Genomic DNA, 27,061 nt, shown 5'->3' with positions numbered 1-27,061 from the left:
GTCAGTGATGGCAGGCTTTAGCCAATGAGGCGCTCGGAGAGACGGGAGTGTGGGGTGGGATGGGGGGCTCCTGTAGAGTAATTTCATTCAGAAAAATGCGGCAGCTTCCCGCCCCTCCCACTGCGGCTTGCCTCGCGCACAACTTTTCCTTAAAAATTTCGGACAGGCGCTTCCGAAACTCTCGCATGCACGCACGCGCACACACACAAACACACACTCTCACACACACCGCAGTAAATATTATTGTAAGTGTAAATGGTTGAGAGCGAGAAAGGGGCGTATAGGGGGGGCTCGCAGCGTAGTGGGGCTCGCACCTAGAGGAGCTGTCCAAGGTTCTGAAACCTAATTGTATTCTAGAATTTGCTTGCATAATCGATTGTTGTCATTTATTTTTTTGCGGTATTGAATAAGACTATAAGAAAACATTTGAGGTCATAAGTGTAGTTGTCTCTGCAGAATTAGAAAAGTTAACAGAAACGTGTACGTCATTCAATAAGCAAGAGCAAAATAGGATCTCAGTGCATGAATAGCCTACATGCAGTGTCCTAAGGTGAGTCACTGGCTAAGCACCCTTTGTCTCGGATGAATCATACATGATAATTTCTTGACCTATATGCGCAAGGCATAGTTCTGAGATATTGAGCATCAAAGTTTTCACATCCCAGAATTCAAAACTGTTTTGTAGTGTTTTTTTTTCTTTCTTAAAGGTACCTAAAGTGCAGAGTATCAAAATCTTGTAACATTTGTAATCCGTTTTTTTTAGGGGGGTGCAATCGCAGATCGATCCTGGCTCCGAAATGTCAGTCTGGGTTCAGCTATAAGGTTCTATATGACACTTCTGAATTAGACATTAAGATATTGAGACAACTGTAGGAATACATAAATGATAGAATAACACTATTTTACCAATATAGAGTCAGAGCACATTATTAAGAAATGTATTATGATCGAATTACAACATCAACTTTCTAGTTTTTCATTTTTTCACTTAAAATGTATGTTTTCAAACATCTATCTTCACAGATATATGAAGAACCATCTAAAGATCAATTAAATATGACTATACAATTGTTTTTTTAAAATGTCAGATAGAACCTTATAGTTCCAAGGTCTCGATTTGAGAAAAAGTGCGTAGGCTATATGTCTATCTCTCTCTAGGCCTACATGGCCTTGGGTGTTTTGAAAAGCACGAAATTGAACATGTATAGGCTTACTATCTATTTTGAAACATGAACAGCTGATTAATGTTGATTGGTTAATAATGTAGGCTATCTGATGAGAGATGATTGATAGATATATCTGGGAAACCCGGTCATGGATGATTTACCTGGCAACTGAGATTCTCGGTTTCCCCGGTAATACAAAACAGCGTGCGTGGGCTGCAGTGGTTGCTGCAATGTGTCTACGTGATTACGCACGGGCCACGGCACTGCGCAGAGAGGGGGACCCTCGTTTTCTCGTTGACATAGAACCATGTAAGGAAACTGACTTCCGGTTCTCTTTGGGAGAAATATATAGCATTACGTCATTTACACATTAGAAGGAAAGAATGAGAGAGGTAGACGAGGGAGAGGGAGATATTATAATTCAGCCACTGAATATGACACTGAACAAAAATATAAAGGCAACTTGCAATAATTTCAAATATTTTACTGAGTTACAGTTCATATAATGAAATCAGTCAATTGAAATATATTCATTAGGCCCTAATCGATGGATTTCACATCACTGTGATTAGATATGCATCTGTTTTTCACAGATACCTTTAAAAAAAGGTAGAGGCGTGGATCAGAAAACCAGCCATGCAGTGCGACACATCTCCTTCCAATACCGTTGATCAGGCTGTTGATTGTGGCCTGTGGAATTTTGTCCCACTCCTCTTCAAAGGCTGTTCGAAGTTTCTGGATATTGTCAGGAACTTGAACATGCTGTCGTACATGTCGATCCAGAGCATCCCAAACATGCAATGGATGACATGTCTGGTGAGTATGCAGGCCATGGAACAACTGGGACATTTTCAGCTTGCAGGAATTGTGTACACATCCTTGCATCATGGGGCCGTGCATTATCATGCTGAAACATGAGGTGAGAGCAGCAGATGACTGGCACGACAATGGGCCTCAGGATCTCGTCAAGGTATCACTGTGCATTCAAATTGCCATTGATAAAATGCAATTGTGTTCGTTGTCTGTTATGCCTGCCCATACCATAACCACACCACCACCACGGGGCACTCTGTTCACAACGGGGACATCAGCAAATGGCTCGCACAGTTGAAAATGAGGTTCATCCGTGAAGAGCACACTTCTCCAGCGTGCCAGTGGCCATCGAAGGTGAGCATTTGCCCGCTGAAGTCAGTTACGACGCCGAACTGCTGTCAGGTCAAGACCCTGGTGAGGACGACGAGCACGCAGATGAGCTTCTCTGAGATGGTTTCTGACAGTTTGTGCAGAAAGGATTTGGTTATGCAAATCCACAGTTTCATCAGCTGTCCGGGTGGCTGGTCTCAGACGATCCCGCAGGTGAAGAAGCCGGATGTGGAGGTCCTGGCTGGACTGGTTACACGTGGTCTGCAGTTGTGAGGCCGGATGGAACTACTGCCAAAATCTCTACAATGACGTTGGAGGTGGCTTATGGTAGAGAAATAAACATTAAATTATCTGGCAACAGCTCTTTTATTTTAGCTCATGAAACACGAGACCAACACTTTTACATTTTTGTTCAGTGTACTTCAACGTGTTGCACCACAGTAACCCAATGAGCAAAAGCCTAGGCAGCAACAAGGGGAGCTTACGCAAGTGTTCAGGTTTCAGGCGTGATTAACCTCCTAATCAAGTATATGTGGTTCACCGAACCACCTCTGTTACACTACCTTTTAACACCTAGATGGGATAGATAGAGAGGAGACAGGCAGTTAGATCTGTTCCTTACCGTTTGACTGCCCTCAGGTGGGATTTATTAGCTGTTAATGGGAAGCTCAAGCTCGTGCTCATATGACTGCGGAAATTCCTCGGTTATCTAACAGGCACACATACTGCCTCTCCTCATACACACACACCCATACACACCTCTTTGACGCTCCAGCTCAAATCGATGTGTGAGAGGAGGGAGAGGATGGAGAGGAGGAGAAGGGAGAGGAGGAGAGGAGGTTGGGTTGTGTGTGTGGGAGGAGTGCATGTGATGGAGAAGGCATGGGTCTGTATGAGGTGAAGGTGACAAGTGTTTATTGACTTAAAGCAGTATTCATTGCAATGTGTGTGTGTCAATCAACATGTTAATTATACAGTTAGAAAGCAATGTATAGACAGGAATTAACAACACATTGTATATATACACCACATAAATACGCATTTGACAAAATACACATGTCCTTGTGTGACAGTGTCTATACAGTACCTGTAATATCTGTGTCGGAATGATAATCAGCGTGTGTGGGCACACACGCCTGTGTGTGTGTGTGCACATTCCTGTGTGTGTGTGCGCGGGCATATGAGTGTGTGTTTGTGTGCCTGTGTGCGTGCTTGTGAGCATGCTTTTGTGTGTGTGTCCTGGGGCTCTGAGGTAAAAAGGTGTCAATCTGTCTCAGTGGTGTCGGTTTCAGGGTGGTGGAGAAGGGGAGGGGGATGGCTAGGTAACCAAGTAGACTAAGGTCGAGTTACACCGGTTCCTGTCTCTCTCTTTCCCAAATGCAGATAACTCCTCTGCTCTTCATTTAATCTTTTCTAAAGCTAGAACCCCATTTATTTTTTGTTGAGTTTGAGGCCTCTGCAAGGGATCTACAACCAACTGAAAAGTACTTAATCTTACATTTGGAATGTTCTGAAACATTCTGGAACCTTCTGGAACATTTTAGAACCCTGTTGACATCTTGAAGCCACCTGAGGAACTGAAGCTATTTTTTGTTTTTCTCTGACTAGTCTGTGGTCTCTACCTGTCTGTACTGGTCTTTGCTGGTCTGTACTAGTCTGAACTGGTCTGTAGTGGTCAGGATGCGAGGGTTAGAGCTAAAGGCCCTCGGTGCAGCGTTGCTGGTCCTTTCAGTGGTTATCACCTCTCATTGTCAGTCGGACTCTTCAGGTAGGTATGTGAGCATGTTTGTGTGTGTGTGTGTGTGGTCTGTCACCCTTTGAACTTCCTGACTCTCTGTTCCTCTTGGCCCCACTTACATTTATAGTATTGTTTCCAACCTTCCCTTGACTCCTTCCCTTGTCTCCTATTCTTCATGACCTCTCATTTGAAATGACATGATATGTGTAAGCAAATGAAACATTGGTAGTTTGGCAAACAATGCTCAGACCCCCTAAATGCCTAGGGCTAAGCTAAATGAATTTAGCTCAATGCCTAGGGTTTATCTCATTGCACTTAGCTCAATGCCTAGGGTCTAGCTCAATGAGTTTAGCTCAATGCCTAGGGTTTAGCTAAATGAGTTTACTCAATTCCTAGGGTTTAACTCATTGAGCTTAGCTCAATGCCTAGGGTTTAGCTCAATGCCTAGGGGTTAGTTGAACGGCTAGGGTTACACTCAATGCCTAGGTTTTAGCTCAATAACTAGAGTTCAGCTCATTGTCTAGTGTTTAGATCAATGCCGAGGGCTTAGCTCAATACCTAGGGTTTAGCTCATTGAGCTTAGCTCAATGCCTAGGGTTTAGCTCAATGCCTAGGGTTTAGCTCAATGCATACGGTTTAGCTCAATGCCTAGGATTTATATCAATGCCTAGGGATTAGATCAATGCCCAGGGTTTAGCTCAATCCCTGAGGTTTAGCTCAATCCATAGGGTTTAGCTCAATCCATAGGGTTTAGCTCAATGCCTAGGGTTTAGATAAATAACTAGGATTTAGCTCAATAACTAGGGCTTAGCTCAACGAGTTTAGCTCAATGCCTAGGGTTTAGCTCAATGCCTAAGGTTTAGCTCAATGCAGAGGGTTTTGATCACTCCCTAGGGCTTAGCTCAATACCTTGGGTTTAGCTCAATACCTATGGTTTAGCTCAATGAATAGGGTTGAGCTAAATCCCTAGGGTTTAGCTCAAGGCCTAGGATTGAGCTCAATGCCTAGGGTTTACCTCAATAACCAGGGTTTAGCTCAATGCCCAGGGATTAGCTCAACGCTCAGTATTTAGCTCAATGCCTTGGGTTTAGCTCAATGCCTAGGGTTTAGCTCAATAACTAGGGTTTAGCTCATTATCTAGGGGTTTGCTCAATGCCTAGGGTTTAGATCAATGAGTTTAGCTAATTTCCTAGGGTTTAGCTCAATAACTAGGGATTATTTCAACACCTAGGTTTTAGCTCAATACCAAGGGTTTAGCTCAATGCATAGGGTTTAGCTCAATACCTAGGGTTTAGCTAAACACCCAGGGTTAGCTCAATACCTAGGGTTTAGCTCAATGCTTAACGTCAATGCCTGGGGTTTAGCTCATTTCCCAGGGTTTAGCTCAATTTCTAGGGTTTAGCTTAATGCATATGGTTTAGCACAATGCCTAGGGTTTAGCTCAATTTCTAGGGTTTAGGTCTGTACTTGGGGATTAGCTCAATACCTGGGGTTTAGCTCAATGCCTAGGGTTTATCTCAATACCTAGGATTTAGCTCAACATCTGGAGTTTAGCTCAATGAGATTAGCTCAATGCCTTGGGTTTAGCTCAGAACCTAGGGTTTAATTCAAATCATACAGGTTTCGCTCAATTTATAGGGTTTAGCTCAAAGCCTTGGGTTTATCCCAATACCTAGGGTTTAGCTCAATGAGATTATCTTAATGACTAGGGTATAGCTCAATGCCTGAGGTATAGCTCAATGCATAGGTTTTAGGTCAATGCCTAGGGTTTATCTCAATCCCTAGGGTTTAGCTAAATGCCTAGGGTTTAGCTCAACACCTAAGGTTTAGCTCAATGAGATTAACTTAATGCCTAGGGCATAGCTCAATGCCTAAGGTGTATAGCTCAATGATTAGGGATTAGCTCAATTCCTAGGTTTGAGCTAAATGCCAAGGGTTTAGCACATTGCTTAGGGTTCATCTCAATGAGTTTAGCTCATTGCCTAGGGTTTAGCTCAATGCCTAGGGTGTAGCTCAGTTCCTAGGGTTTTGGTCGATACTTGGGGATTAGCTCAATGCCTAGGGTTTAGTTCAATGAGTTTACCGCAATACCTAGGGTTTAGCTCAATGCATAGAGTTTAGCTCAATGCATAGGGTTTAGCTCAATGCATAGGGTTCAGCTCAATATCTAGGGTTTAGCTCAATGGGTAGGGTTTAGCGCAATGAGTTTAGCTCAGTGCTTTGGATTTAGCTCAAAGCCTAGGGTTTAGCTCAGAACCTAGGGTTTAGCTCAAATCCTACAGGGTTAGCTCAATGATTAGGGTTTAGGTCAATGCCTAGGGTTTAGCTCAATGCCTAGGGTTTGTCTCAATACCTAGGGTTTAGCTAAATGCCTAGGGTTTAGATCATTGCCCAGGGTTTAGCTAAATGAGAGTAGCTTAATGCCTAGGGTATAGCTCAATGCCTAAGGTATAGCTCAATGCCTAGGTTTTAGGTGAATGCCTAGGATATAGCTCAATGTCTAGGGTGTAGCTCAGAACCTAGGGTTTAGCTCAAATCCTACAGGGTTAGCTCAATGATTAGGGTTTAGGTCAATGCCTAGGGTTTAGCTCAATGCCCAGGGTTTAGCTAAATGAGGGTAGCTTAATGCCTAGGGTATAGCTCAATGCCTAAGGTATAGCTCAATGCCTAGGTTTTAGGTGAATGCCTAAGATATATCTCAATGTCTAGGGTGTAGCTCAATGCCTAAGGTATAGCTCAATAACTATGGTTTACCTCAATTAGTTTAGCTCAATGCCTAGGGTTCAGCTCAATGCCCAGGGTTTAGCTCAATATCTAGGGGTTAGCTTAATGACTTGGGTTTAGATCAATACGTTTAGCTCAATTCCTAGGGTTAGCTCAATATCTAGGGAGTTTTTCAATACCTTGGTTTTAGCTCAATGCCAAAGGTTTAGCTCAATGCCTAGGGTTTAGCTCAATACCTATGGTTTAGCTAAATGCCCCGGGTTAGCTCAATACCTAGGGTTTAGCTCAATGCTTAACCTCAATGCCTGGGGATTAGCTCAATTCTCAGGTTTTTGCTCAATTTATAGGGTTTAGCGCAATGCCTATGGTTTAGCTCAATGCCTAGGCTTAAGCTCAATACCTAGGGTTTTGCTCAATTAGTTTAGCTCAATGCCTAGGGTTTAGCTCAATATCTAGGGGTTAGCTCAAAATCTAGGGGTTAGCTCAATGACTTGGGTTTAGATCAACGAGTTTAGCTCAGTTCCTAGGCTTTTGTTCAATAACTAGGGATTTTTTTCAACACGTAGGTTTTAGCCAAATACCTAGGATTAGCTCAATGACCAGAGTTGAGCTAAATCCCTAGGGTTTAGTTCAATGCCTAGGGTTTAGCTCACTGCCTAGGATTTAGCTCAATGTCTAGGGTTCAGCTCAATATCCAGGGTTTAGCTCGATGATTTTAGCCTAATGATTTTAGCTAAAGTCCTACGGTTTTGGTTAATGCCTAGGCTTAAGCTCAATGCCTAGGCTATTACTCAATGCCTAGGGTTTAGCTCAATAGCTAGGGTTTAGCTCAATGATTTTAGCCTAATGCCTAGTGTTTAGATCAATGCCTAGGGTTTAGCTCAATTCCTAGGGTTATGTTGATACTGGGGTTTTGCTCAATGCATAGGGTTTAGCTTAATGAATTTAGCTCAATACCTAGGGTATAGCTCAATGCATAGGTTTCAGCTCAGTATCTAGGGTTTAGCTCAATAGGTAAGGTTTAGCTCAATAAGTTTTTCTCAATGCCTAGGGTTGAGCTCAATGCCTAGGGTTTAGCTAAATACCTAGGATTTAGCTCAATATCTAGAGTTTAGCTCAATGAGTTTAGCTCAATGCCTTGGGTTTAGCTCAATGCCTAGGGTTTAGCTCAATACCTAGGTTTTAGCTCAATATCTAGAGTTTAGCTCAATGAGTTTAACTCAATTCCCTGGGTTTAGCTCAAAGCTTAGGGTTTAGCTCAATGCATAGGGTTAGCCCAATGCCTAGGGTTTAGCTCAAAGCCTACAGGTTTATCTCAATGATTAATGTCTAGCTAATGCCCTGGGTTTAGCTCAACACCTAGGTTTTAGCTCAATGCGTAGGTTTTAGCTCAATGCCTAGGGTTCAGCTCAATGCACAGGGTTTAGCTCAATATCTAGGGGTTAGCTCAATATCTAGGGGTTTAGCTTAATGACTTGGGTTTAGATCAATACGTTTAGCTCAATTCCTAGGGTTAGCTCAATATCTAGGGATTTTTTCAACACCTTGGTTTTAGCTCAATACCAGGGGTTTAGCTCAATGCCTATGGTTTAGCTAAACGCCCAGGGTTAGCTCAATACCTAGGGTTTAGCTCAATGCTTAACCTCAATGCCTGGGGATTAGCTCAATTCCCAGGTTTTTGCTCAATTTATAGGGTTTAGCGCAATGCCTAGGCTTAAGCTCAATACCTAGGGTTTTGCTCAATTAGTTTAGCTCAATGCCTAGGGTTTAGCTCAATATCTAGGGGTTAGCTCAAAATCTAGGGGTTAGCTCAATGACTTGGGTTTAGATCAACGAGTTTAGCTCAGTTCCTAGGCTTTTGTTCAATAACTAGGGATTTTTTAAACACTTAGGTTTTAGCCAAATACCTAGGATTAGCTCAATGACCAGAGTTGAGCTAAATCCCTAGCAAATCCCTAGGGTTTAGTTCAATGCCTAGGGTTTAGCTCACTGCCTAGGATTTAGCTCAATGTCTAGGGTTCAGCTCAATATCTAGGGTTTAGCTAAATGATTTTAGCCTAATGATTTTAGCTAAATTCCTATGGTTTAGGTTAATGCCTAGGCTTAAGCACAATGCCTAGGCTATTGCTCAATGCCTAGGGTTTAGCTCAATAGCTAGGGTTTAGCTCAATGATTTTAGCCTAATGCCTAGGGTTTAGATCAATGCTTAGGGTTTAGCTCAATTCCTAGGGTTTATGTTGATACTTGGGGTTTTGCTCAATGCATAGGGTTTAGCTTAATGAATTTAGCTCAATATCTAGGGTTTAGCTAAATGATTTTAGCCTAATGATTTTAGCTCAATTCCTAGGGTTTAGGTCAATGCCTACGGTTTAGCTCAATGCCTAGGGTTTAGCTCAATAGCTAGGGTTTAGCTAATTGATTTTAGCCTAATGCCTAGTGTTTAGATCAATGCCTAGGGTTTAGCTCAATTCCTAGGGTTATGTTGATACTGGGGTTTTGCTCAATGCATAGGGTTTAGCTTAATGAATTTAGCTCAATACCGAGGGTATAGCTCAATGCATAGGTTTCAGCTCAGTATCTAGGGTTTAGCTCAACAGGTAAGGTTTAGCTCAATACGTTTTTCTCAATGCCTAGGGTTGAACTCAATGCCTAGGGTTTAGCTAAATACCTAGGATTTAGCTCAATATCTAGAGTTTAGCTCAATGAGTTTAGCTCAATGCCTTGGGTTTAGCTCAATGCCTAGGGTTTAGCTTAATGAGTTTAACTCAATTCCCTGGGTTTATCTCAAAGCTTAGTGTTTAGCTCAATGCATATGGTTAGCCCAATGCCTAGGGTTTATCTCAAAGCCTACAGGTTTATCTCAATGATTAATGTCTAGCTAATGCCCTGGGTTTAGCTCAACACCTAGGTTTTAGCTCAATGCGTAGGTTTTAGCTCAATGGCTAGGGTTTAGCTCAATACCTAGGGTTTAGCTCATTGCCTAGGGTTTAGCTCAACGCCTAGGGTTTAGCTCAATGTCTAGGGTTTAGCTCAATGCCTAGGGTTTCGCTCAATGCCTAGGGTTTAGCTCAATGATTAGGGATTAGCTCAATTCCTGGGGTTTAGCTCAATGCCAAGGGTTTAGCTGAACGAGTTTAGCTCAATGCCTAGGGCTTAGCTTAATACCTTGGGTTTAGCTCAACACCTAGGTTTAAGCTCAATCCCTAGGGTTTAGCACAATATATAGTGTTTAACCCAATACCTAGGGTTTAGCTCAATAAGTTTAGCTCAATGAATTTAGCTCAATTCCTAGGGTATAGCTCAATGCCTAGGGTACAGCTCAATTCCTAGGGTTTTGCTCAGACCCTAGGTTGAGCTCAATGCCTAGTGTTTAGCTCAATCACTAGGGTTTTGAAATAAACCTTTGCTTTGGGTTTAGCTCAATGCCTTGGATTTAGCTCAATGCCTATGGTTTAGCTCAATGCCTAGGGTTTAGCTCAAAGCCTAGGGCTTAGCCCAATGCCCAGGGTTTAGCTCGATGCCTAGGGTTTAGCTCAATGCCTAGGGTTTAGCTCAATGTCTCGGGTTTAGCTCAATGTCTCGGGTTTAGCTCAATGCCTTGGGTTTATCTCAACTCCTGGGGTTTAGCTCAATGTCTAGGGTTTAGCTCAATGCCTAGGGTTTAGCTCAATACCTAGGTTTTAGCTCAATATCTAGAGTTTAGCTCAATGAGTTTAACTCAATTCCCTGGGTTTAGCTCAAAGCTTAGGGTTTAGCTCAATGCATAGGGTTAGCCCAATGCCTAGGGTTTAGCTCAAAGCCTACAGGTTTATCTCAATGATTAATGTCTAGCTAATGCCCTGGGTTTAGCTCAACACCTAGGTTTTAGCTCAATGCGTAGGTTTTAGCTCAATGCCTAGGGTTCAGCTCAATGCACAGGGTTTAGCTCAATATCTAGGGGTTAGCTCAATATCTAGGGGTTTAGCTTAATGACTTGGGTTTAGATCAATACGTTTAGCTCAATTCCTAGGGTTAGCTCAATATCTAGGGATTTTTTCAACACCTTGGTTTTAGCTCAATACCAGGGGTTTAGCTCAATGCCTATGGTTTAGCTAAACGCCCAGGGTTAGCTCAATACCTAGGGTTTAGCTCAATGCTTAACCTCAATGCCTGGGGATTAGCTCAATTCCCAGGTTTTTGCTCAATTTATAGGGTTTAGCGCAATGCCTAGGCTTAAGCTCAATACCTAGGGTTTTGCTCAATTAGTTTAGCTCAATGCCTAGGGTTTAGCTCAATATCTAGGGGTTAGCTCAAAATCTAGGGGTTAGCTCAATGACTTGGGTTTAGATCAACGAGTTTAGCTCAGTTCCTAGGCTTTTGTTCAATAACTAGGGATTTTTTTAAACACTTAGGTTTTAGCCAAATACCTAGGATTAGCTCAATGACCAGAGTTGAGCTAAATCCCTAGGGTTTAGTTCAATGCCTAGGGTTTAGCTCACTGCCTAGGATTTAGCTCAATGTCTAGGGTTCAGCTCAATATCTAGGGTTTAGCTAAATGATTTTAGCCTAATGATTTTAGCTAAATTCCTATGGTTTAGGTTAATGCCTAGGCTTAAGCACAATGCCTAGGCTATTGCTCAATGCCTAGGGTTTAGCTCAATAGCTAGGGTTTAGCTCAATGATTTTAGCCTAATGCCTAGGGTTTAGATCAATGCTTAGGGTTTAGCTCAATTCCTAGGGTTTATGTTGATACTTGGGGTTTTGCTCAATGCATAGGGTTTAGCTTAATGAATTTAGCTCAATACCTAGGGTATAGCTCAATGCATAGGGTTCAGCTCAATATCTAGGGTTTAGCTAAATGATTTTAGCCTAATGATTTTAGCTCAATTCCTAGGGTTTAGGTCAATGCCTACGGTTTAGCTCAATGCCTAGGGTTTAGCTCAATAGCTAGGGTTTAGCTAATTGATTTTAGCCTAATGCCTAGTGTTTAGATCAATGCCTAGGGTTTAGCTCAATTCCTAGGGTTATGTTGATACTGGGGTTTTGCTCAATGCATAGGGTTTAGCTTAATGAATTTAGCTCAATACCGAGGGTATAGCTCAATGCATAGGTTTCAGCTCAGTATCTAGGGTTTAGCTCAACAGGTAAGGTTTAGCTCAATACGTTTTTCTCAATGCCTAGGGTTGAGCTCAATGCCTAGGGTTTAGCTAAATACCTAGGATTTAGCTCAATATCTAGAGTTTAGCTCAATGAGTTTAGCTCAATGCCTTGGGTTTAGCTCAATGCCTAGGGTTTAGCTTAATGAGTTTAACTCAATTCCTGGGTTTATCTCAAAGCTTAGTGTTTAGCTCAATGCATATGGTTAGCCCAATGCCTAGGGTTTATCTCAAAGCCTACAGGTTTATCTCAATGATTAATGTCTAGCTAATGGCCTGGGTTTAGCTCAACACCTAGGTTTTAGCTCAATGCGTAGGTTTTAGCTCAATGGCTAGGGTTTAGCTCAATACCTAGGGTTTAGCTCATTGCCTAGGGTTTAGCTCAACGCCTAGGGTTTAGCTCAATGTCTAGGGTTTAGCTCAATGCCTAGGGTTTCGCTCAATGCCTAGGGTTTAGCTCAATGATTAGGGATTAGCTCAATTCCTGGGGTTTAGCTCAATGCCAAGGGTTTAGCTGAACGAGTTTAGCTCAATGCCTAGGGCTTAGCTTAATACCTTGGGTTTAGCTCAACACCTAGGTTTAAGCTCAATGCCTAGTGTTTAGCTCAATCACTAGGGTTTTGAAATAAACCTTTGCTTTGGGTTTAGCTCAATGCCTTGGATTTAGCTCAATGCCTATGGTTTAGCTCAATGCCTAGGGTTTAGCTCAAAGCCTAGGGCTTAGCCCAATGCCCAGGGTTTAGCTCGATGCCTAGGGTTTAGCTCAATGCCTAGGGTTTAGCTCAATGTCTCGGGTTTAGCTCAATGTCTCGGGTTTAGCTCAATGCCTTGGGTTTATCTCAACTCCTGGGGTTTAGCTCAATGTCTAGGGTTTAGCTCAATGCCTAGGGTTTAGCTCAATGATTAGGTATTAGCTCAAATCCTAGGGTTTAGCTCAATGCCAAGAGTTTAGCTCATTGCCTAGGGTTTAGCTCAATACCTAGTGTTTAGCTCAACACTTATGTTTTAACTCAATGCTTAGGGTTTAGCTCAATGTTTAGAGTTTTGCTCAATGCCTAGGGTTTAGCTCAATATATTGGGTTTAGCCCAATACCTAGGGTTTAGCTCAACAAGTTTAGCTCAATGCCGAGGGTTTAGCTCAATGCATAGGTTTCAGCTCAGTATCTAGTGTTTAGCTCAATAGGTAAGGTTTAGCTCAATAAGTTTTTCTCAATACCTAGGGTTGAGCTCAATGCCTAGGGTTTAGCTAAATACCTAGGATTTAGCTCAATATCTAGAGTTTAGCTCAATGAGATTTAGCTCAATGCCTTGGGTTTAGCTCAATGCCTAGGGTTTAGCTCAATGAGTTTAACTCAATTCCCTGGGTTTAGCTCAAAGCTTAGGGTTTAGCTCAATGCATAGGCTTAGCCCAATGCCTAGGGTTTATCTCAAAGCCTACAGGTTTATCTCAATGATTAATGTCTAGCTAATGCCCTGGGTTTAGCTCAACACCTAGGTTTTAGCTCAATGCGTAGGTTTTAGCTCAATGGCTAGGGTTTAGCTCAATACCTAGGGTTTAGCTCATTGCCTAGGGTTTAGCTCAACGCCTAGGGTTTAGCTCAATGTCTAGGGTTTAGCTCAATGCCTAGGGTTTAGCTCAATGATTAGGGATTAGCTCAATTCCTGGGGTTTAGCTCAATGCCAAGGGTTTAGCTGAACGAGTTTAGCTCAATGCCTAGGGCTTAGCTTAATACCTTGGGTTTAGCTCAACACCTAGGTTTAAGCTCAATCCCTAGGGTTTAGCGCAATATATAGTGTTTAACCCAATACCTAGGGTTTAGCTCAATAAGTTTAGCTCAATGAATTTAGCTCAATTCCTAGGGTATAGCTCAATGCCTAGGGTACAGCTCAATTCCTAGGGTTTTGCTCAGACCCTAGGGTTGAGCTCAATGCCTAGTGTTTAGCTCAATCACTAGGGTTTTGAAATAAACCTTTGCTTTGGGTTTAGCTCAATGCCTTGGATTTAGCTCAATGCCTATGGTTTAGCTCAATGCCTAGGGTTTAGCTCAAAGCCTAGGGCTTAGCCCAATGCCCAGGGTTTAGCTCGATGCCTAGGGTTTAGCTCAATGCCTAGGGTTTAGCTCAATGTCTCGGGTTTAGCTCAATGTCTCGGGTTTAGCTCAATGCCTTGGGTTTATCTCAACTCCTGGGGTTTAGCTCAATGTCTAGGGTTTAGCTCAATGCCTAGGGTTTAGCTCAATACCTAGGTTTTAGCTCAATATCTAGAGTTTAGCTCAATGAGTTTAACTCAATTCCCTGGGTTTAGCTCAAAGCTTAGGGTTTAGCTCAATGCATAGGGTTAGCCCAATGCCTAGGGTTTAGCTCAAAGCCTACAGGTTTATCTCAATGATTAATGTCTAGCTAATGCCCTGGGTTTAGCTCAACACCTAGGTTTTAGCTCAATGCGTAGGTTTTAGCTCAATGCCTAGGGTTCAGCTCAATGCACAGGGTTTAGCTCAATATCTAGGGGTTAGCTCAATATCTAGGGGTTTAGCTTAATGACTTGGGTTTAGATCAATACGTTTAGCTCAATTCCTAGGGTTAGCTCAATATCTAGGGATTTTTTCAACACCTTGGTTTTAGCTCAATACCAGGGGTTTAGCTCAATGCCTATGGTTTAGCTAAACGCCCAGGGTTAGCTCAATACCTAGGGTTTAGCTCAATGCTTAACCTCAATGCCTGGGGATTAGCTCAATTCCCAGGTTTTTGCTCAATTTATAGGGTTTAGCGCAATGCCTAGGCTTAAGCTCAATACCTAGGGTTTTGCTCAATTAGTTTAGCTCAATGCCTAGGGTTTAGCTCAATATCTAGGGTTAGCTCAAAATCTAGGGGTTAGCTCAATGACTTGGGTTTAGATCAACGAGTTTAGCTCAGTTCCTAGGCTTTTGTTCAATAACTAGGGATTTTTTTAAACACTTAGGTTTTAGCCAAATACCTAGGATTAGCTCAATGACCAGAGTTGAGCTAAATCCCTAGGTTTAGTTCAATGCCTAGGGTTTAGCTCACTGCCTAGGATTTAGCTCAATGTCTAGGGTTCAGCTCAATATCTAGGGTTTAGCTAAATGATTTTAGCCTAATGATTTTAGCTAAATTCCTATGGTTTAGGTTAATGCCTAGGCTTAAGCACAATGCCTAGGCTATTGCTCAATGCCTAGGGTTTAGCTCAATAGCTAGGGTTTAGCTCAATGATTTTAGCCTAATGCCTAGGGTTTAGATCAATGCTTAGGGTTTAGCTCAATTCCTAGGGTTTATGTTGATACTTGGGGTTTTGCTCAATGCATAGGGTTTAGCTTAATGAATTTAGCTCAATACCTAGGGTATAGCTCAATGCATAGGGTTCAGCTCAATATCTAGGGTTTAGCTAAATGATTTTAGCCTAATGATTTTAGCTCAATTCCTAGGGTTTAGGTCAATGCCTACGGTTTAGCTCAATGCCTAGGGTTTAGCTCAATAGCTAGGGTTTAGCTAATTGATTTTAGCCTAATGCCTAGTGTTTAGATCAATGCCTAGGGTTTAGCTCAATTCCTAGGGTTATGTTGATACTGGGGTTTTGCTCAATGCATAGGGTTTAGCTTAATGAATTTAGCTCAATACCGAGGGTATAGCTCAATGCATAGGTTTCAGCTCAGTATCTAGGGTTTAGCTCAACAGGTAAGGTTTAGCTCAATACGTTTTTCTCAATGCCTAGGGTTGAGCTCAATGCCTAGGGTTTAGCTAAATACCTAGGATTTAGCTCAATATCTAGAGTTTAGCTCAATGAGTTTAGCTCAATGCCTTGGGTTTAGCTCAATGCCTAGGGTTTAGCTTAATGAGTTTAACTCAATTCCCTGGGTTTATCTCAAAGCTTAGTGTTTAGCTCAATGCATATGGTTAGCCCAATGCCTAGGGTTTATCTCAAAGCCTACAGGTTTATCTCAATGATTAATGTCTAGCTAATGGCCTGGGTTTAGCTCAACACCTAGGTTTTAGCTCAATGCGTAGGTTTTAGCTCAATGGCTAGGGTTTAGCTCAATACCTAGGGTTTAGCTCATTGCCTAGGGTTTAGCTCAACGCCTAGGGTTTAGCTCAATGTCTAGGGTTTAGCTCAATGCCTAGGGTTTCGCTCAATGCCTAGGGTTTAGCTCAATGATTAGGGATTAGCTCAATTCCTGGGGTTTAGCTCAATGCCAAGGGTTTAGCTGAACGAGTTTAGCTCAATGCCTAGGGCTTAGCTTAATACCTTGGGTTTAGCTCAACACCTAGGTTTAAGCTCAATGCCTAGTGTTTAGCTCAATCACTAGGGTTTTGAAATAAACCTTTGCTTTGGGTTTAGCTCAATGCCTTGGATTTAGCTCAATGCCTATGGTTTAGCTCAATGCCTAGGGTTTAGCTCAAAGCCTAGGGCTTAGCCCAATGCCCAGGGTTTAGCTCGATGCCTAGGGTTTAGCTCAATGCCTAGGGTTTAGCTCAATGTCTCGGGTTTAGCTCAATGTCTCGGGTTTAGCTCAATGCCTTGGGTTTATCTCAACTCCTGGGGTTTAGCTCAATGTCTAGGGTTTAGCTCAATGCCTAGGGTTTAGCTCAATGATTAGGTATTAGCTCAAATCCTAGGGTTTAGCTCAATGCCAAGAGTTTAGCTCATTGCCTAGGGTTTAGCTCAATACCTAGTGTTTAGCTCAACACTTATGTTTTAACTCAATGCTTAGGGTTTAGCTCAATGTTTAGAGTTTTGCTCAATGCCTAGGGTTTAGCTCAATATATTGGGTTTAGCCCAATACCTAGGGTTTAGCTCAACAAGTTTAGCTCAATGCCGAGGGTTTAGCTCATGCATAGGTTTCAGCTCAGTATCTAGTGTTTAGCTCAATAGGTAAGGTTTAGCTCAATAAGTTTTTCTCAATACCTAGGGTTGGAGCTCAATGCCTAGGGTTTAGCTAAATACCTAGGATTTAGCTCAATATCTAGAGTTTAGCTCAATGAGATTTAGCTCAATGCCTTGGGTTTAGCTCAATGCCTAGGGTTTAGCTCAATGAGTTTAACTCAATTCCCAATGGGTTTAGCTCAAAGCTTAGGGTTTAGCTCAATGCATAGGCTTAGCCCAATGCCTAGGGTTTATCTCAAAGCCTACAGGTTTATCTCAATGATTAATGTCTAGCTAATGCCCTGGGTTTAGCTCAACACCTAGGTTTTAGCTCAATGCGTAGGTTTTAGCTCAATGGCTAGGGTTTAGCTCAATACCTAGGGTTTAGCTCATTGCCTAGGGTTTAGCTCAACGCCTAGGGTTTAGCTCAATGTCTAGGGTTTAGCTCAATGCCTAGGGTTTAGCTCAATGATTAGGGATTAGCTCAATTCCTGGGGTTTAGCTCAATGCCAAGGGTTTAGCTGAACGAGTTTAGCTCAATGCCTAGGGCTTAGCTTAATACCTTGGGTTTAGCTCAACACCTAGGTTTAAGCTCAATCCCTAGGGTTTAGCGCAATATATAGTGTTTAACCCAATACCTAGGGTTTAGCTCAATAAGTTTAGCTCAATGAATTTAGCTCAATTCCTAGGGTATAGCTCAATGCCTAGGGTACAGCTCAATTCCTAGGGTTTTGCTCAGACCCTAGGGTTGAGCTCAATGCCTAGTGTTTAGCTCAATCACTAGGGTTTTGAAATAAACCTTTGCTTTGGGTTTAGCTCAATGCCTTGGATTTAGCTCAATGCCTATGGTTTAGCTCAATGCCTAGGGTTTAGCTCAAAGCCTAGGGCTTAGCCCAATGCCCAGGGTTTAGCTCGATGCCTAGGGTTTAGCTCAATGCCTAGGGTTTAGCTCAATGTCTCGGGTTTAGCTCAATGTCTCGGGTTTAGCTCAATGCCTTGGGTTTATCTCAACTCCTGGGGTTTAGCTCAATGTCTAGGGTTTAGCTCAATGCCTAGGGTTTAGCTCAATACCTAGGTTTTAGCTCAATATCTAGAGTTTAGCTCAATGAGTTTAACTCAATTCCCTGGGTTTAGCTCAAAGCTTAGGGTTTAGCTCAATGCATAGGGTTAGCCCAATGCCTAGGGTTTAGCTCAAAGCCTACAGGTTTATCTCAATGATTAATGTCTAGCTAATGCCCTGGGTTTAGCTCAACACCTAGGTTTTAGCTCAATGCGTAGGTTTTAGCTCAATGCCTAGGGTTCAGCTCAATGCACAGGGTTTAGCTCAATATCTAGGGGTTAGCTCAATATCTAGGGGTTTAGCTTAATGACTTGGGTTTAGATCAATACGTTTAGCTCAATTCCTAGGGTTAGCTCAATATCTAGGGATTTTTTCAACACCTTGGTTTTAGCTCAATACCAGGGGTTTAGCTCAATGCCTATGGTTTAGCTAAACGCCCAGGGTTAGCTCAATACCTAGGGTTTAGCTCAATGCTTAACCTCAATGCCTGGGGATTAGCTCAATTCCCAGGTTTTTGCTCAATTTATAGGGTTTAGCGCAATGCCTAGGCTTAAGCTCAATACCTAGGGTTTTGCTCAATTAGTTTAGCTCAATGCCTAGGGTTTAGCTCAATATCTAGGGTTAGCTCAAAATCTAGGGGTTAGCTCAATGACTTGGGTTTAGATCAACGAGTTTAGCTCAGTTCCTAGGCTTTTGTTCAATAACTAGGGATTTTTTAAACACTTAGGTTTTAGCCAAATACCTAGGATTAGCTCAATGACCAGAGTTGAGCTAAATCCCTAGGGTTTAGTTCAATGCCTAGGGTTTAGCTCACTGCATAGGATTTAGCTCAATGTCTAGGGTTCAGCTCAATATCTAGGGTTTAGCTAAATGATTTTAGCCTAATGATTTTAGCTAAATTCCTATGGTTTAGGTTAATGCCTAGGCTTAAGCACAATGCCTAGGCTATTGCTCAATGCCTAGGGTTTAGCTCAATAGCTAGGGTTTAGCTCAATGATTTTAGCCTAATGCCTAGGGTTTAGATCAATGCTTAGGGTTTAGCTCAATTCCTAGGGTTTATGTTGATACTTGGGGTTTTGCTCAATGCATAGGGTTTAGCTTAATGAATTTAGCTCAATACCTAGGGTATAGCTCAATGCATAGGGTTCAGCTCAATATCTAGGGTTTAGCTAAATGATTTTAGCCTAATGATTTTAGCTCAATTCCTAGGGTTTAGGTCAATGCCTACGGTTTAGCTCAATGCCTAGGGTTTAGCTCAATAGCTAGGGTTTAGCTAATTGATTTTAGCCTAATGCCTAGTGTTTAGATCAATGCCTAGGGTTTAGCTCAATTCCTAGGGTTATGTTGATACTGGGGTTTTGCTCAATGCATAGGGTTTAGCTTAATGAATTTAGCTCAATACCGAGGGTATAGCTCAATGCATAGGTTTCAGCTCAGTATCTAGGGTTTAGCTCAACAGGTAAGGTTTAGCTCAATACGTTTTTCTCAATGCCTAGGGTTGAGCTCAATGCCTAGGGTTTAGCTAAATACCTAGGATTTAGCTCAATATCTAGAGTTTAGCTCAATGAGTTTAGCTCAATGCCTTGGGTTTAGCTCAATGCCTAGGGTTTAGCTTAATGAGTTTAACTCAATTCCCTGGGTTTATCTCAAAGCTTAGTGTTTAGCTCAATGCATATGGTTAGCCCAATGCCTAGGGTTTATCTCAAAGCCTACAGGTTTATCTCAATGATTAATGTCTAGCTAATGCCCTGGGTTTAGCTCAACACCTAGGTTTTAGCTCAATGCGTAGGTTTTAGCTCAATGGCTAGGGTTTAGCTCAATACCTAGGGTTTAGCTCATTGCCTAGGGTTTAGCTCAACGCCTAGGGTTTAGCTCAATGTCTAGGGTTTAGCTCAATGCCTAGGGTTTCGCTCAATGCCTAGGGTTTAGCTCAATGATTAGGGATTAGCTCAATTCCTGGGGTTTAGCTCAATGCCAAGGGTTTAGCTGAACGAGTTTAGCTCAATGCCTAGGGCTTAGCTTAATACCTTGGGTTTAGCTCAACACCTAGGTTTAAGCTCAATGCCTAGTGTTTAGCTCAATCACTAGGGTTTTGAAATAAACCTTTGCTTTGGGTTTAGCTCAATGCCTTGGATTTAGCTCAATGCCTATGGTTTAGCTCAATGCCTAGGGTTTAGCTCAAAGCCTAGGGCTTAGCCCAATGCCCAGGGTTTAGCTCGATGCCTAGGGTTTAGCTCAATGCCTAGGGTTTAGCTCAATGTCTTGGGTTTAGCTCAATGTCTCGGGTTTAGCTCAATGCCTTGGGTTTATCTCAACTCCTGGGGTTTAGCTCAATGTCTAGGGTTTAGCTCAATGCCTAGGGTTTAGCTCAATGATTAGGTATTAGCTCAAATCCTAGGGTTTAGCTCAATGCCAAGAGTTTAGCTCATTGCCTAGGGTTTAGCTCAATACCTAGTGTTTAGCTCAACACTTTGTTTTAACTCAATGCTTAGGGTTTAGCTCAATGTTTAGAGTTTTGCTCAATGCCTAGGGTTTAGCTCAATATATTGGGTTTAGCCCAATACCTAGGGTTTAGCTCAACAAGTTTAGCTCAATGCCGAGGGTTTAGCTCAATGCATAGGTTTCAGCTCAGTATCTAGTGTTTAGCTCAATAGGTAAGGTTTAGCTCAATAAGTTTTTCTCAATACCTAGGGTTGAGCTCAATGCCTAGGGTTTAGCTAAATACCTAGGATTTAGCTCAATATCTAGAGTTTAGCTCAATGAGATTTAGCTCAATGCCTTGGGTTTAGCTCAATGCCTATGGTTTAGCTCAATGCCTAGGGTTTAGCTCAAAGCCTAGGGCTTAGCCCAATGCCCAGGGTTTAGCTCGATGCCTAGGGTTTAGCTCAATGCCTAGGGTTTAGCTCAATGTCTCGGGTTTAGCTCAATGTCTCGGGTTTAGCTCAATGCCTTGGGTTTATCTCAACTCCTGGGGTTTAGCTCAATGTCTAGGGTTTAGCTCAATGCCTAGGGTTTAGCTCAATGATTAGGTATTAGCTCAAATCCTAGGGTTTAGCTCAATGCCAAGAGTTTAGCTCATTGCCTAGGGTTTAGCTCAATACCTAGTGTTTAGCTCAACACTTATGTTTTAACTCAATGCTTAGGGTTTAGCTCAATGTTTAGAGTTTTGCTCAATGCCTAGGGTTTAGCTCAATATATTGGGTTTAGCCCAATACCTAGGGTTTAGCTCAACAAGTTTAGCTCAATGCCGAGGGTTTAGCTCAATGCATAGGTTTCAGCTCAGTATCTAGTGTTTAGCTCAATAGGTAAGGTTTAGCTCAATAAGTTTTTCTCAATACCTAGGGTTGAGCTCAATGCCTAGGGTTTAGCTAAATACCTAGGATTTAGCTCAATATCTAGAGTTTAGCTCAATGAGATTTAGCTCAATGCCTTGGGTTTAGCTCAATGCCTAGGGTTTAGCTCAATGAGTTTAACTCAATTCCCTGGGTTTAGCTCAAAGCTTAGGGTTTAGCTCAATGCATAGGCTTAGCCCAATGCCTAGGGTTTATCTCAAAGCCTACAGGTTTATCTCAATGATTAATGTCTAGCTAATGCCCTGGGTTTAGCTCAACACCTAGGTTTTAGCTCAATGCGTAGGTTTTAGCTCAATGGCTAGGGTTTAGCTCAATACCTAGGGTTTAGCTCATTGCCTAGGGTTTAGCTCAACGCCTAGGGTTTAGCTCAATGTCTAGGGTTTAGCTCAATGCCTAGGGTTTCGCTCAATGCCTAGGGTTTAGCTCAATGATTAGGGATTAGCTCAATTCCTGGGGTTTAGCTCAATGCCAAGGGTTTAGCTGAACGAGTTTAGCTCAATGCCTAGGGCTTAGCTTAATACCTTGGGTTTAGCTCAACACCTAGGTTTAAGCTCAATCCCTAGGGTTTAGTGCAATATATAGTGTTTAACCCAATACCTAGGGTTTAGCTCAATAAGTTTAGCTCAATGAATTTAGCTCAATTCCTAGGGTATAGCTCAATGCCTAGGGTACAGCTCAATTCCTAGGGTTTTGCTCAGACCCTAGGGTTGAGCTCAATGCCTAGTGTTTAGCTCAATCACTAGGGTTTTGAAATAAACCTTTGCTTTGGGTTTAGCTCAATGCCTTGGATTTAGCTCAATGCCTATGGTTTAGCTCAATGCCTAGGGTTTAGCTCAAAGCCTAGGGCTTAGCCCAATGCCCAGGGTTTAGCTCGATGCCTAGGGTTTAGCTCAATGCCTAGGGTTTAGCTCAATGTCTCGGGTTTAGCTCAATGTCTCGGGTTTAGCTCAATGCCTTGGGTTTATCTCAATTCCTGGGGTTTAGCTCAATGTCTAGGGTTTAGCTCAATGCCTAGGGTTTAGCTCAATGATTAGGGATTAGCTCAAATCCTAGGGTTTAGCTCAATGCCAAGAGTTTAGCTCATTGCCTAGGGTTTATCTCAATGAGTTTAGCTCATTGCCTAGGGTTTAGCTCAATACCTAGTGTTTAGCTCAACACTTATGTTTTAACTCAATGCTTAGGGTTTAGCTCAATGTCTAGAGTTTTGCTCAATGCCTAGGGTTTAGCTCAATATATTGGGTTTAGCCCAATACCTAGGGTTTAGCTCAACAAGTTTAGCTCAATGCCGAGGGTTTAGCTCAATGCCTAGGGTTTAGCTCAATGCCTAGGGTTTAGCTCAATGACTTGGGTTTAGCCCAATGCCTCGGGTTTAGCCCAATGTCCAGGGTTGATCTCAAAGCCTAGGGTTGATCTCAATTCCTAGGGTTTAGCTCGATGCCTAGGGTTTAACGAATGAGTGTAGCTCAATGCCTATGATTTAAGTGAATCCTAGGTTTTAGCTAATTTTGTATTTTTCTGTGTACCCCTCCCCATCTACTATTGGTTGTATTTGTTGGATGAGAAAAAAAAAGTTTGCGACTAAATATTTTGTGACTAAAGTTCAATTTATCTTGAATGATTCATTGATTCCTGTTATGAGGAAAGCAGAGGTCCGCCCTGAATGTGTTTATGTGTGTTATTCTGCACTGGCTGATTGATTGACAACTGTTGCCTCCAATAGACTGCTCCCAGGCTGAGTCATGTGACCTGTGTGTCGGAGACTCCACCCTAAATCTGACTGGCTGTGTCTGGAGGGTCTGCGGGAACAGTGAGACACACACACACACACACACACACACACACACACACACACACACACACACACACACACACACACACACACACACACACAGGTAAGACAACCCTCCAGGTCTTTACCAGATGATTAAATTATTCAGTGTGTCAGGATCTGACCTACACACACACACCATCCCTCCTCTCTCTCGTAGGTAATGATACTGGGTGTGTATCCGATCAGGGTGATTCTCAGAACTGTAATGTGACAAACGACCCAGCCATGTGCACAGGTGAGTAACACACACACACACACACACACACACACACACACAAAATAGACAATGTGAGTAAAAACTATTTGCTAAATAACAATAACGTTGATTACATTTCCTTATGTGTTTTTAGTCATAGAGATAGCGGAAGAAGGTGAAGGGGACTCAGGTGAGATTAAACTCAACATTCCATCACTTTATCCATCCCTTATTGATCTCTCTATTATTACTCATCCCTCTCCCCCTCTCATATCTCTCCTTCCCCCCCTCCCCATATATCTCCGCCTGTCAGATGAGTCTCCTCCAGAGCCATCAGAGTTCTCCCAGGCCAGCTTTGACATGTCCAGTTTCATAGGAGGAATCATCCTGGTGCTGTGTGTGCAGGCTGGGGGATTCTTCGCCATGCGCTTCCTCAAGAAAGATACCACCTACGACCCCATGTGAGTGAGGGTGTGTGTGTGTGTGTGTGTGTGTGTGTGTGTGTGTGTGTGTGTGTGTGTGTGTGTGTGTGTGTGTGAGAGAGAGAGCAAGAGACAATTAGGCAACAACAAATTCAATCCCTTTTAGACAACTTCCTGGACAAAACTTTCCATTGTAATACTGACGGTGTAAACTTGACAGTAGAAAACCTAAACAGTACATTTGACCTCAGCTTCACTATCAAATCTAAAAATGTCAAACAGAAAACCCGAAGACAATTAACAACAATGACAAATGGTTTGATGAAGAATGCAAAAACCTAAGAAAGAAATTGAGAAAACTATACAACCATAAACAGAGACCCAGAAAACCTGAGCCTACACCTTCACTATGGTGAATCACTAAAACAATACAGAAATACACTACGGAAAAAGAAGGAACAGCATGTCAGAAAAGAGCTCAATGTAATTAAAGAATCCATAGAATCGAACCACTTCTGGGAAAATTGGAAAACACTAAACAAACAACAACATGAAGCGTTATCTATCCAAAACTGAGATGTATTGATAAACCACTTCTCCAATCTTTTTGGCCCTATAACAAAGAACAAACAGTAAAAAAATATACATGATCAAATACAAATCATAGAATCAACTATTAAAGACTACCAGAACCCACTGGATTCTCCAATTACTTTGAATGAACTACAGGACACCATACAAACCCTCCAACCCAAAAAGGCCTGTGGTGGTGTCCTCAATGAAATTGATAAAATATACAGACCACAAATTTCAATTGGCTATACTTAAACTCTAACATCATCCTTAGCTCTGGCATCTTCCCCAGTATTTGGAACCAAGGACTGATCACCCCCAATCCACAAAAGTGGAGACAAATTTGACCCCAATAACTACCATGGGATATCCGTCAACGGCAACCTTGGGAAAATCATCTGCATTATCAATAACAGCAGACTCGTACATTTCCTCAGTGAAAACAATGCACTGAGCAAATGTCAAATTGGCTTTTTACCAAATTACCATATGACAGACCACGTATTCACCATGCACACCCTAATTGACAAACAAACAAAACAAAACAAAGACAAAATCTTCACATGATTTGTTGATTTCAAAAAAACTTTTAACTAAATTTGGCATGAGGGTCTGCTATACAAATTGATGGAAAGTGGTGTTTGGAAAAAAAGGTGATGTGACTATCATTAATGTGATGACTGCTATCTACCAAATATGTACCTACTACGTTTACTTATTACTCAATTAAATTAATCATGTAACAATTAACTCATTTGGAATTTGGAGCACCACGGGAACAGTTGTTTACCGAGTTACTATCTCCTGAATTAAACTCTAAAGATGATCTAAATATCTCTTACATCAATTATAGACAAATATTAATTATTACCTCATCAGTCACATTCTGAATGTCGCATAAACCTTGGATATCTGCACGAACTCTAACCTAAGTGATGAATCAGCGATACACAAATTGGCTTAATTATTTATCAACTAACTAAATCATCACACCAAATACGTAAACACACATACAATGAAAACAGGTCCCTAGTTGACTAACAAAAGCATGACCGTTTGGTTACGCAATGGAAAGGGAGGGACAAAGAGTAAACTTATCATACATATGGAAACTGTGCTCACTGTAACCAGAATACTTAGCACAGTAACAACCACAGAAATGCAATATATATTTACGTGTAGATGTCTTTCTCTGTCGTCACCACTCGATCCATCTATGGGAAGTGGTTTGATGTAAGTCTCTGGTTTTCCACCATAGTTACAATGTCCTTCTTAGTTGTAGACTTCTTTTCTTCTGGAGTGTTCATTAGAATAGGTACTTCAGATGTACCACACACAGTGTTCTGAGGGATCTATTTATTTAACAAGGCAAGTCTGTTTAGAGCAAATACTTAATTACAATGACGGTCTACCAGGGAACATTGGGTTAACTGCCTTGTTCAGGGGCAGAACGATAGGTTTTTACCTTGTCAGCTCGGGGATTCAATCTAGCAACCTTTCTGTTACTGTCCCAACGCTCTAACCACTAGGCTATCTGCCGCCCCTTCTTCTCTCTTGTCTTTGGTCAAAATGTCCTAGACTACTTTACATGCACGGCTGCAGACGGTGCATGTTTTAGTCTAGTTTACAAAGTTCTAAACATTTCAACGCGTGGACCGTGGCCTCACATTCTCTGGTCTCAATGGTTGATTATTCAGGGTACAGCTAGGACCACAGCACCCCGGCATGTTTTGGTCTAATATACATTTCATTAGCAAGTCCTTTTAAGCACTCTGGTCTTAGGAACATTCCAACATGCCGACTCAGTGTCTGTGCTCACGTGGGCGTGGTTACTGACTGGGCCTATGTTTATATGAAAAGTCATTATCTCATTTAGAAGGCTAAAATCACATTTCTATCTTTTCAAAAATAGTTTCATATTTAATCATATAATTATAGCTGTAAATGTAGCTGTAAATCTGACATATACCGTGTGAAAGCTCTTAAAGTTACAATATTTCTGTTATAAGGTCTTGCTGATCATTTTAATGACATCACAAAATATACATTCATTTTCCATATTCCATCTCTCATCATTCAGATGTTGAAATATATTGTCCCAGTGTCCATTGTTTGATGTTGAAATTTTGGCGGCAAAGTCTCTCTGTCTAACAAAGTATTTTCGGTCTTCCCATACTGCAGAGCCAAAGGGAAAGTGTCTGCAAGGTATTTAAGTAATAAAACAGACCAAACCCCCCCTCTCCTGTTGGAGGGGGGGGGGCTATCCTCAAACAAATGTCTACTGTTTGCTGATGATCTGGTGCTTCTGTCCCCAACCAAGGAGAGCCTAGAGCAGCACCTAGATGCTTCTGCACAAATTCTGTCAAACCTGGGCCCTGACAGTAAATCTCAGTAAGACAAAAATAATGGTGTTCCAAAAAAAAGGTCCAGTTGCCAGGACCACAAATATAAATTCCATCTAGACACTATTGCCCTAGAGCACACAAAAAACTATACATAACTCTGCCTTAACATCAGTGCCATAGGTAAATTCCACAAAGCTGTGAATGAGCTGAGAGACAAGGCAAGAAGGGTCTTCTATGCCATCAAAAGGAACATAATGTAACATTGTGCGCTGAGAGTTGAGAAGCAAGTTCAGGGAGTGAGTGTTTTAATAAACACAACATAATACAAAATAAGAAACACGAACAACGCACAGACATGACGATCCCGGGGATCAGAAGCGGACCAGTCACCTCTGCTGAGGCGTGGGAAACCTGTCAGTCCGGCTGAGATGCGGGAGAATGGCGACCTAGAGCCCTGGAGAGAGAGCATACGTGATGGTACCCCCTCCCCGGCGCGTTC

General features: G+C 42.0%; 1 protein-coding gene across 1 annotated transcript in view; it reads left to right on the top strand.

Moving 5' to 3' along the window:
* The first annotated feature begins 3,631 nt into the window (after window positions 1–3,631).
* cd164l2 (CD164 sialomucin-like 2) overlaps window positions 3,632–27,061 on the top strand; it is a 31,289-nt gene continuing 7,859 nt past the window's right edge. The window contains exons 1-5 of the mRNA XM_029659196.2: window positions 3,632–4,077; window positions 22,916–23,002; window positions 23,184–23,261; window positions 23,377–23,412; window positions 23,536–23,683. Of these exons, the coding sequence (XP_029515056.1) occupies window positions 3,990–4,077; window positions 22,916–23,002; window positions 23,184–23,261; window positions 23,377–23,412; window positions 23,536–23,683 (437 nt within the window). The 5' untranslated portion in view covers window positions 3,632–3,989. The remainder of the gene's footprint in view (window positions 4,078–22,915; window positions 23,003–23,183; window positions 23,262–23,376; window positions 23,413–23,535; window positions 23,684–27,061) is intronic.

The sequence above is a fragment of the Oncorhynchus nerka genome, linkage group LG4 (assembly GCF_034236695.1).
Source record: "Oncorhynchus nerka isolate Pitt River linkage group LG4, Oner_Uvic_2.0, whole genome shotgun sequence".
Lineage (NCBI taxonomy): Eukaryota > Metazoa > Chordata > Actinopteri > Salmoniformes > Salmonidae > Oncorhynchus > Oncorhynchus nerka.
Note: the sequence above shows the minus strand (reverse complement) of the source record. Positions and strands in the feature narration are given on the sequence as shown.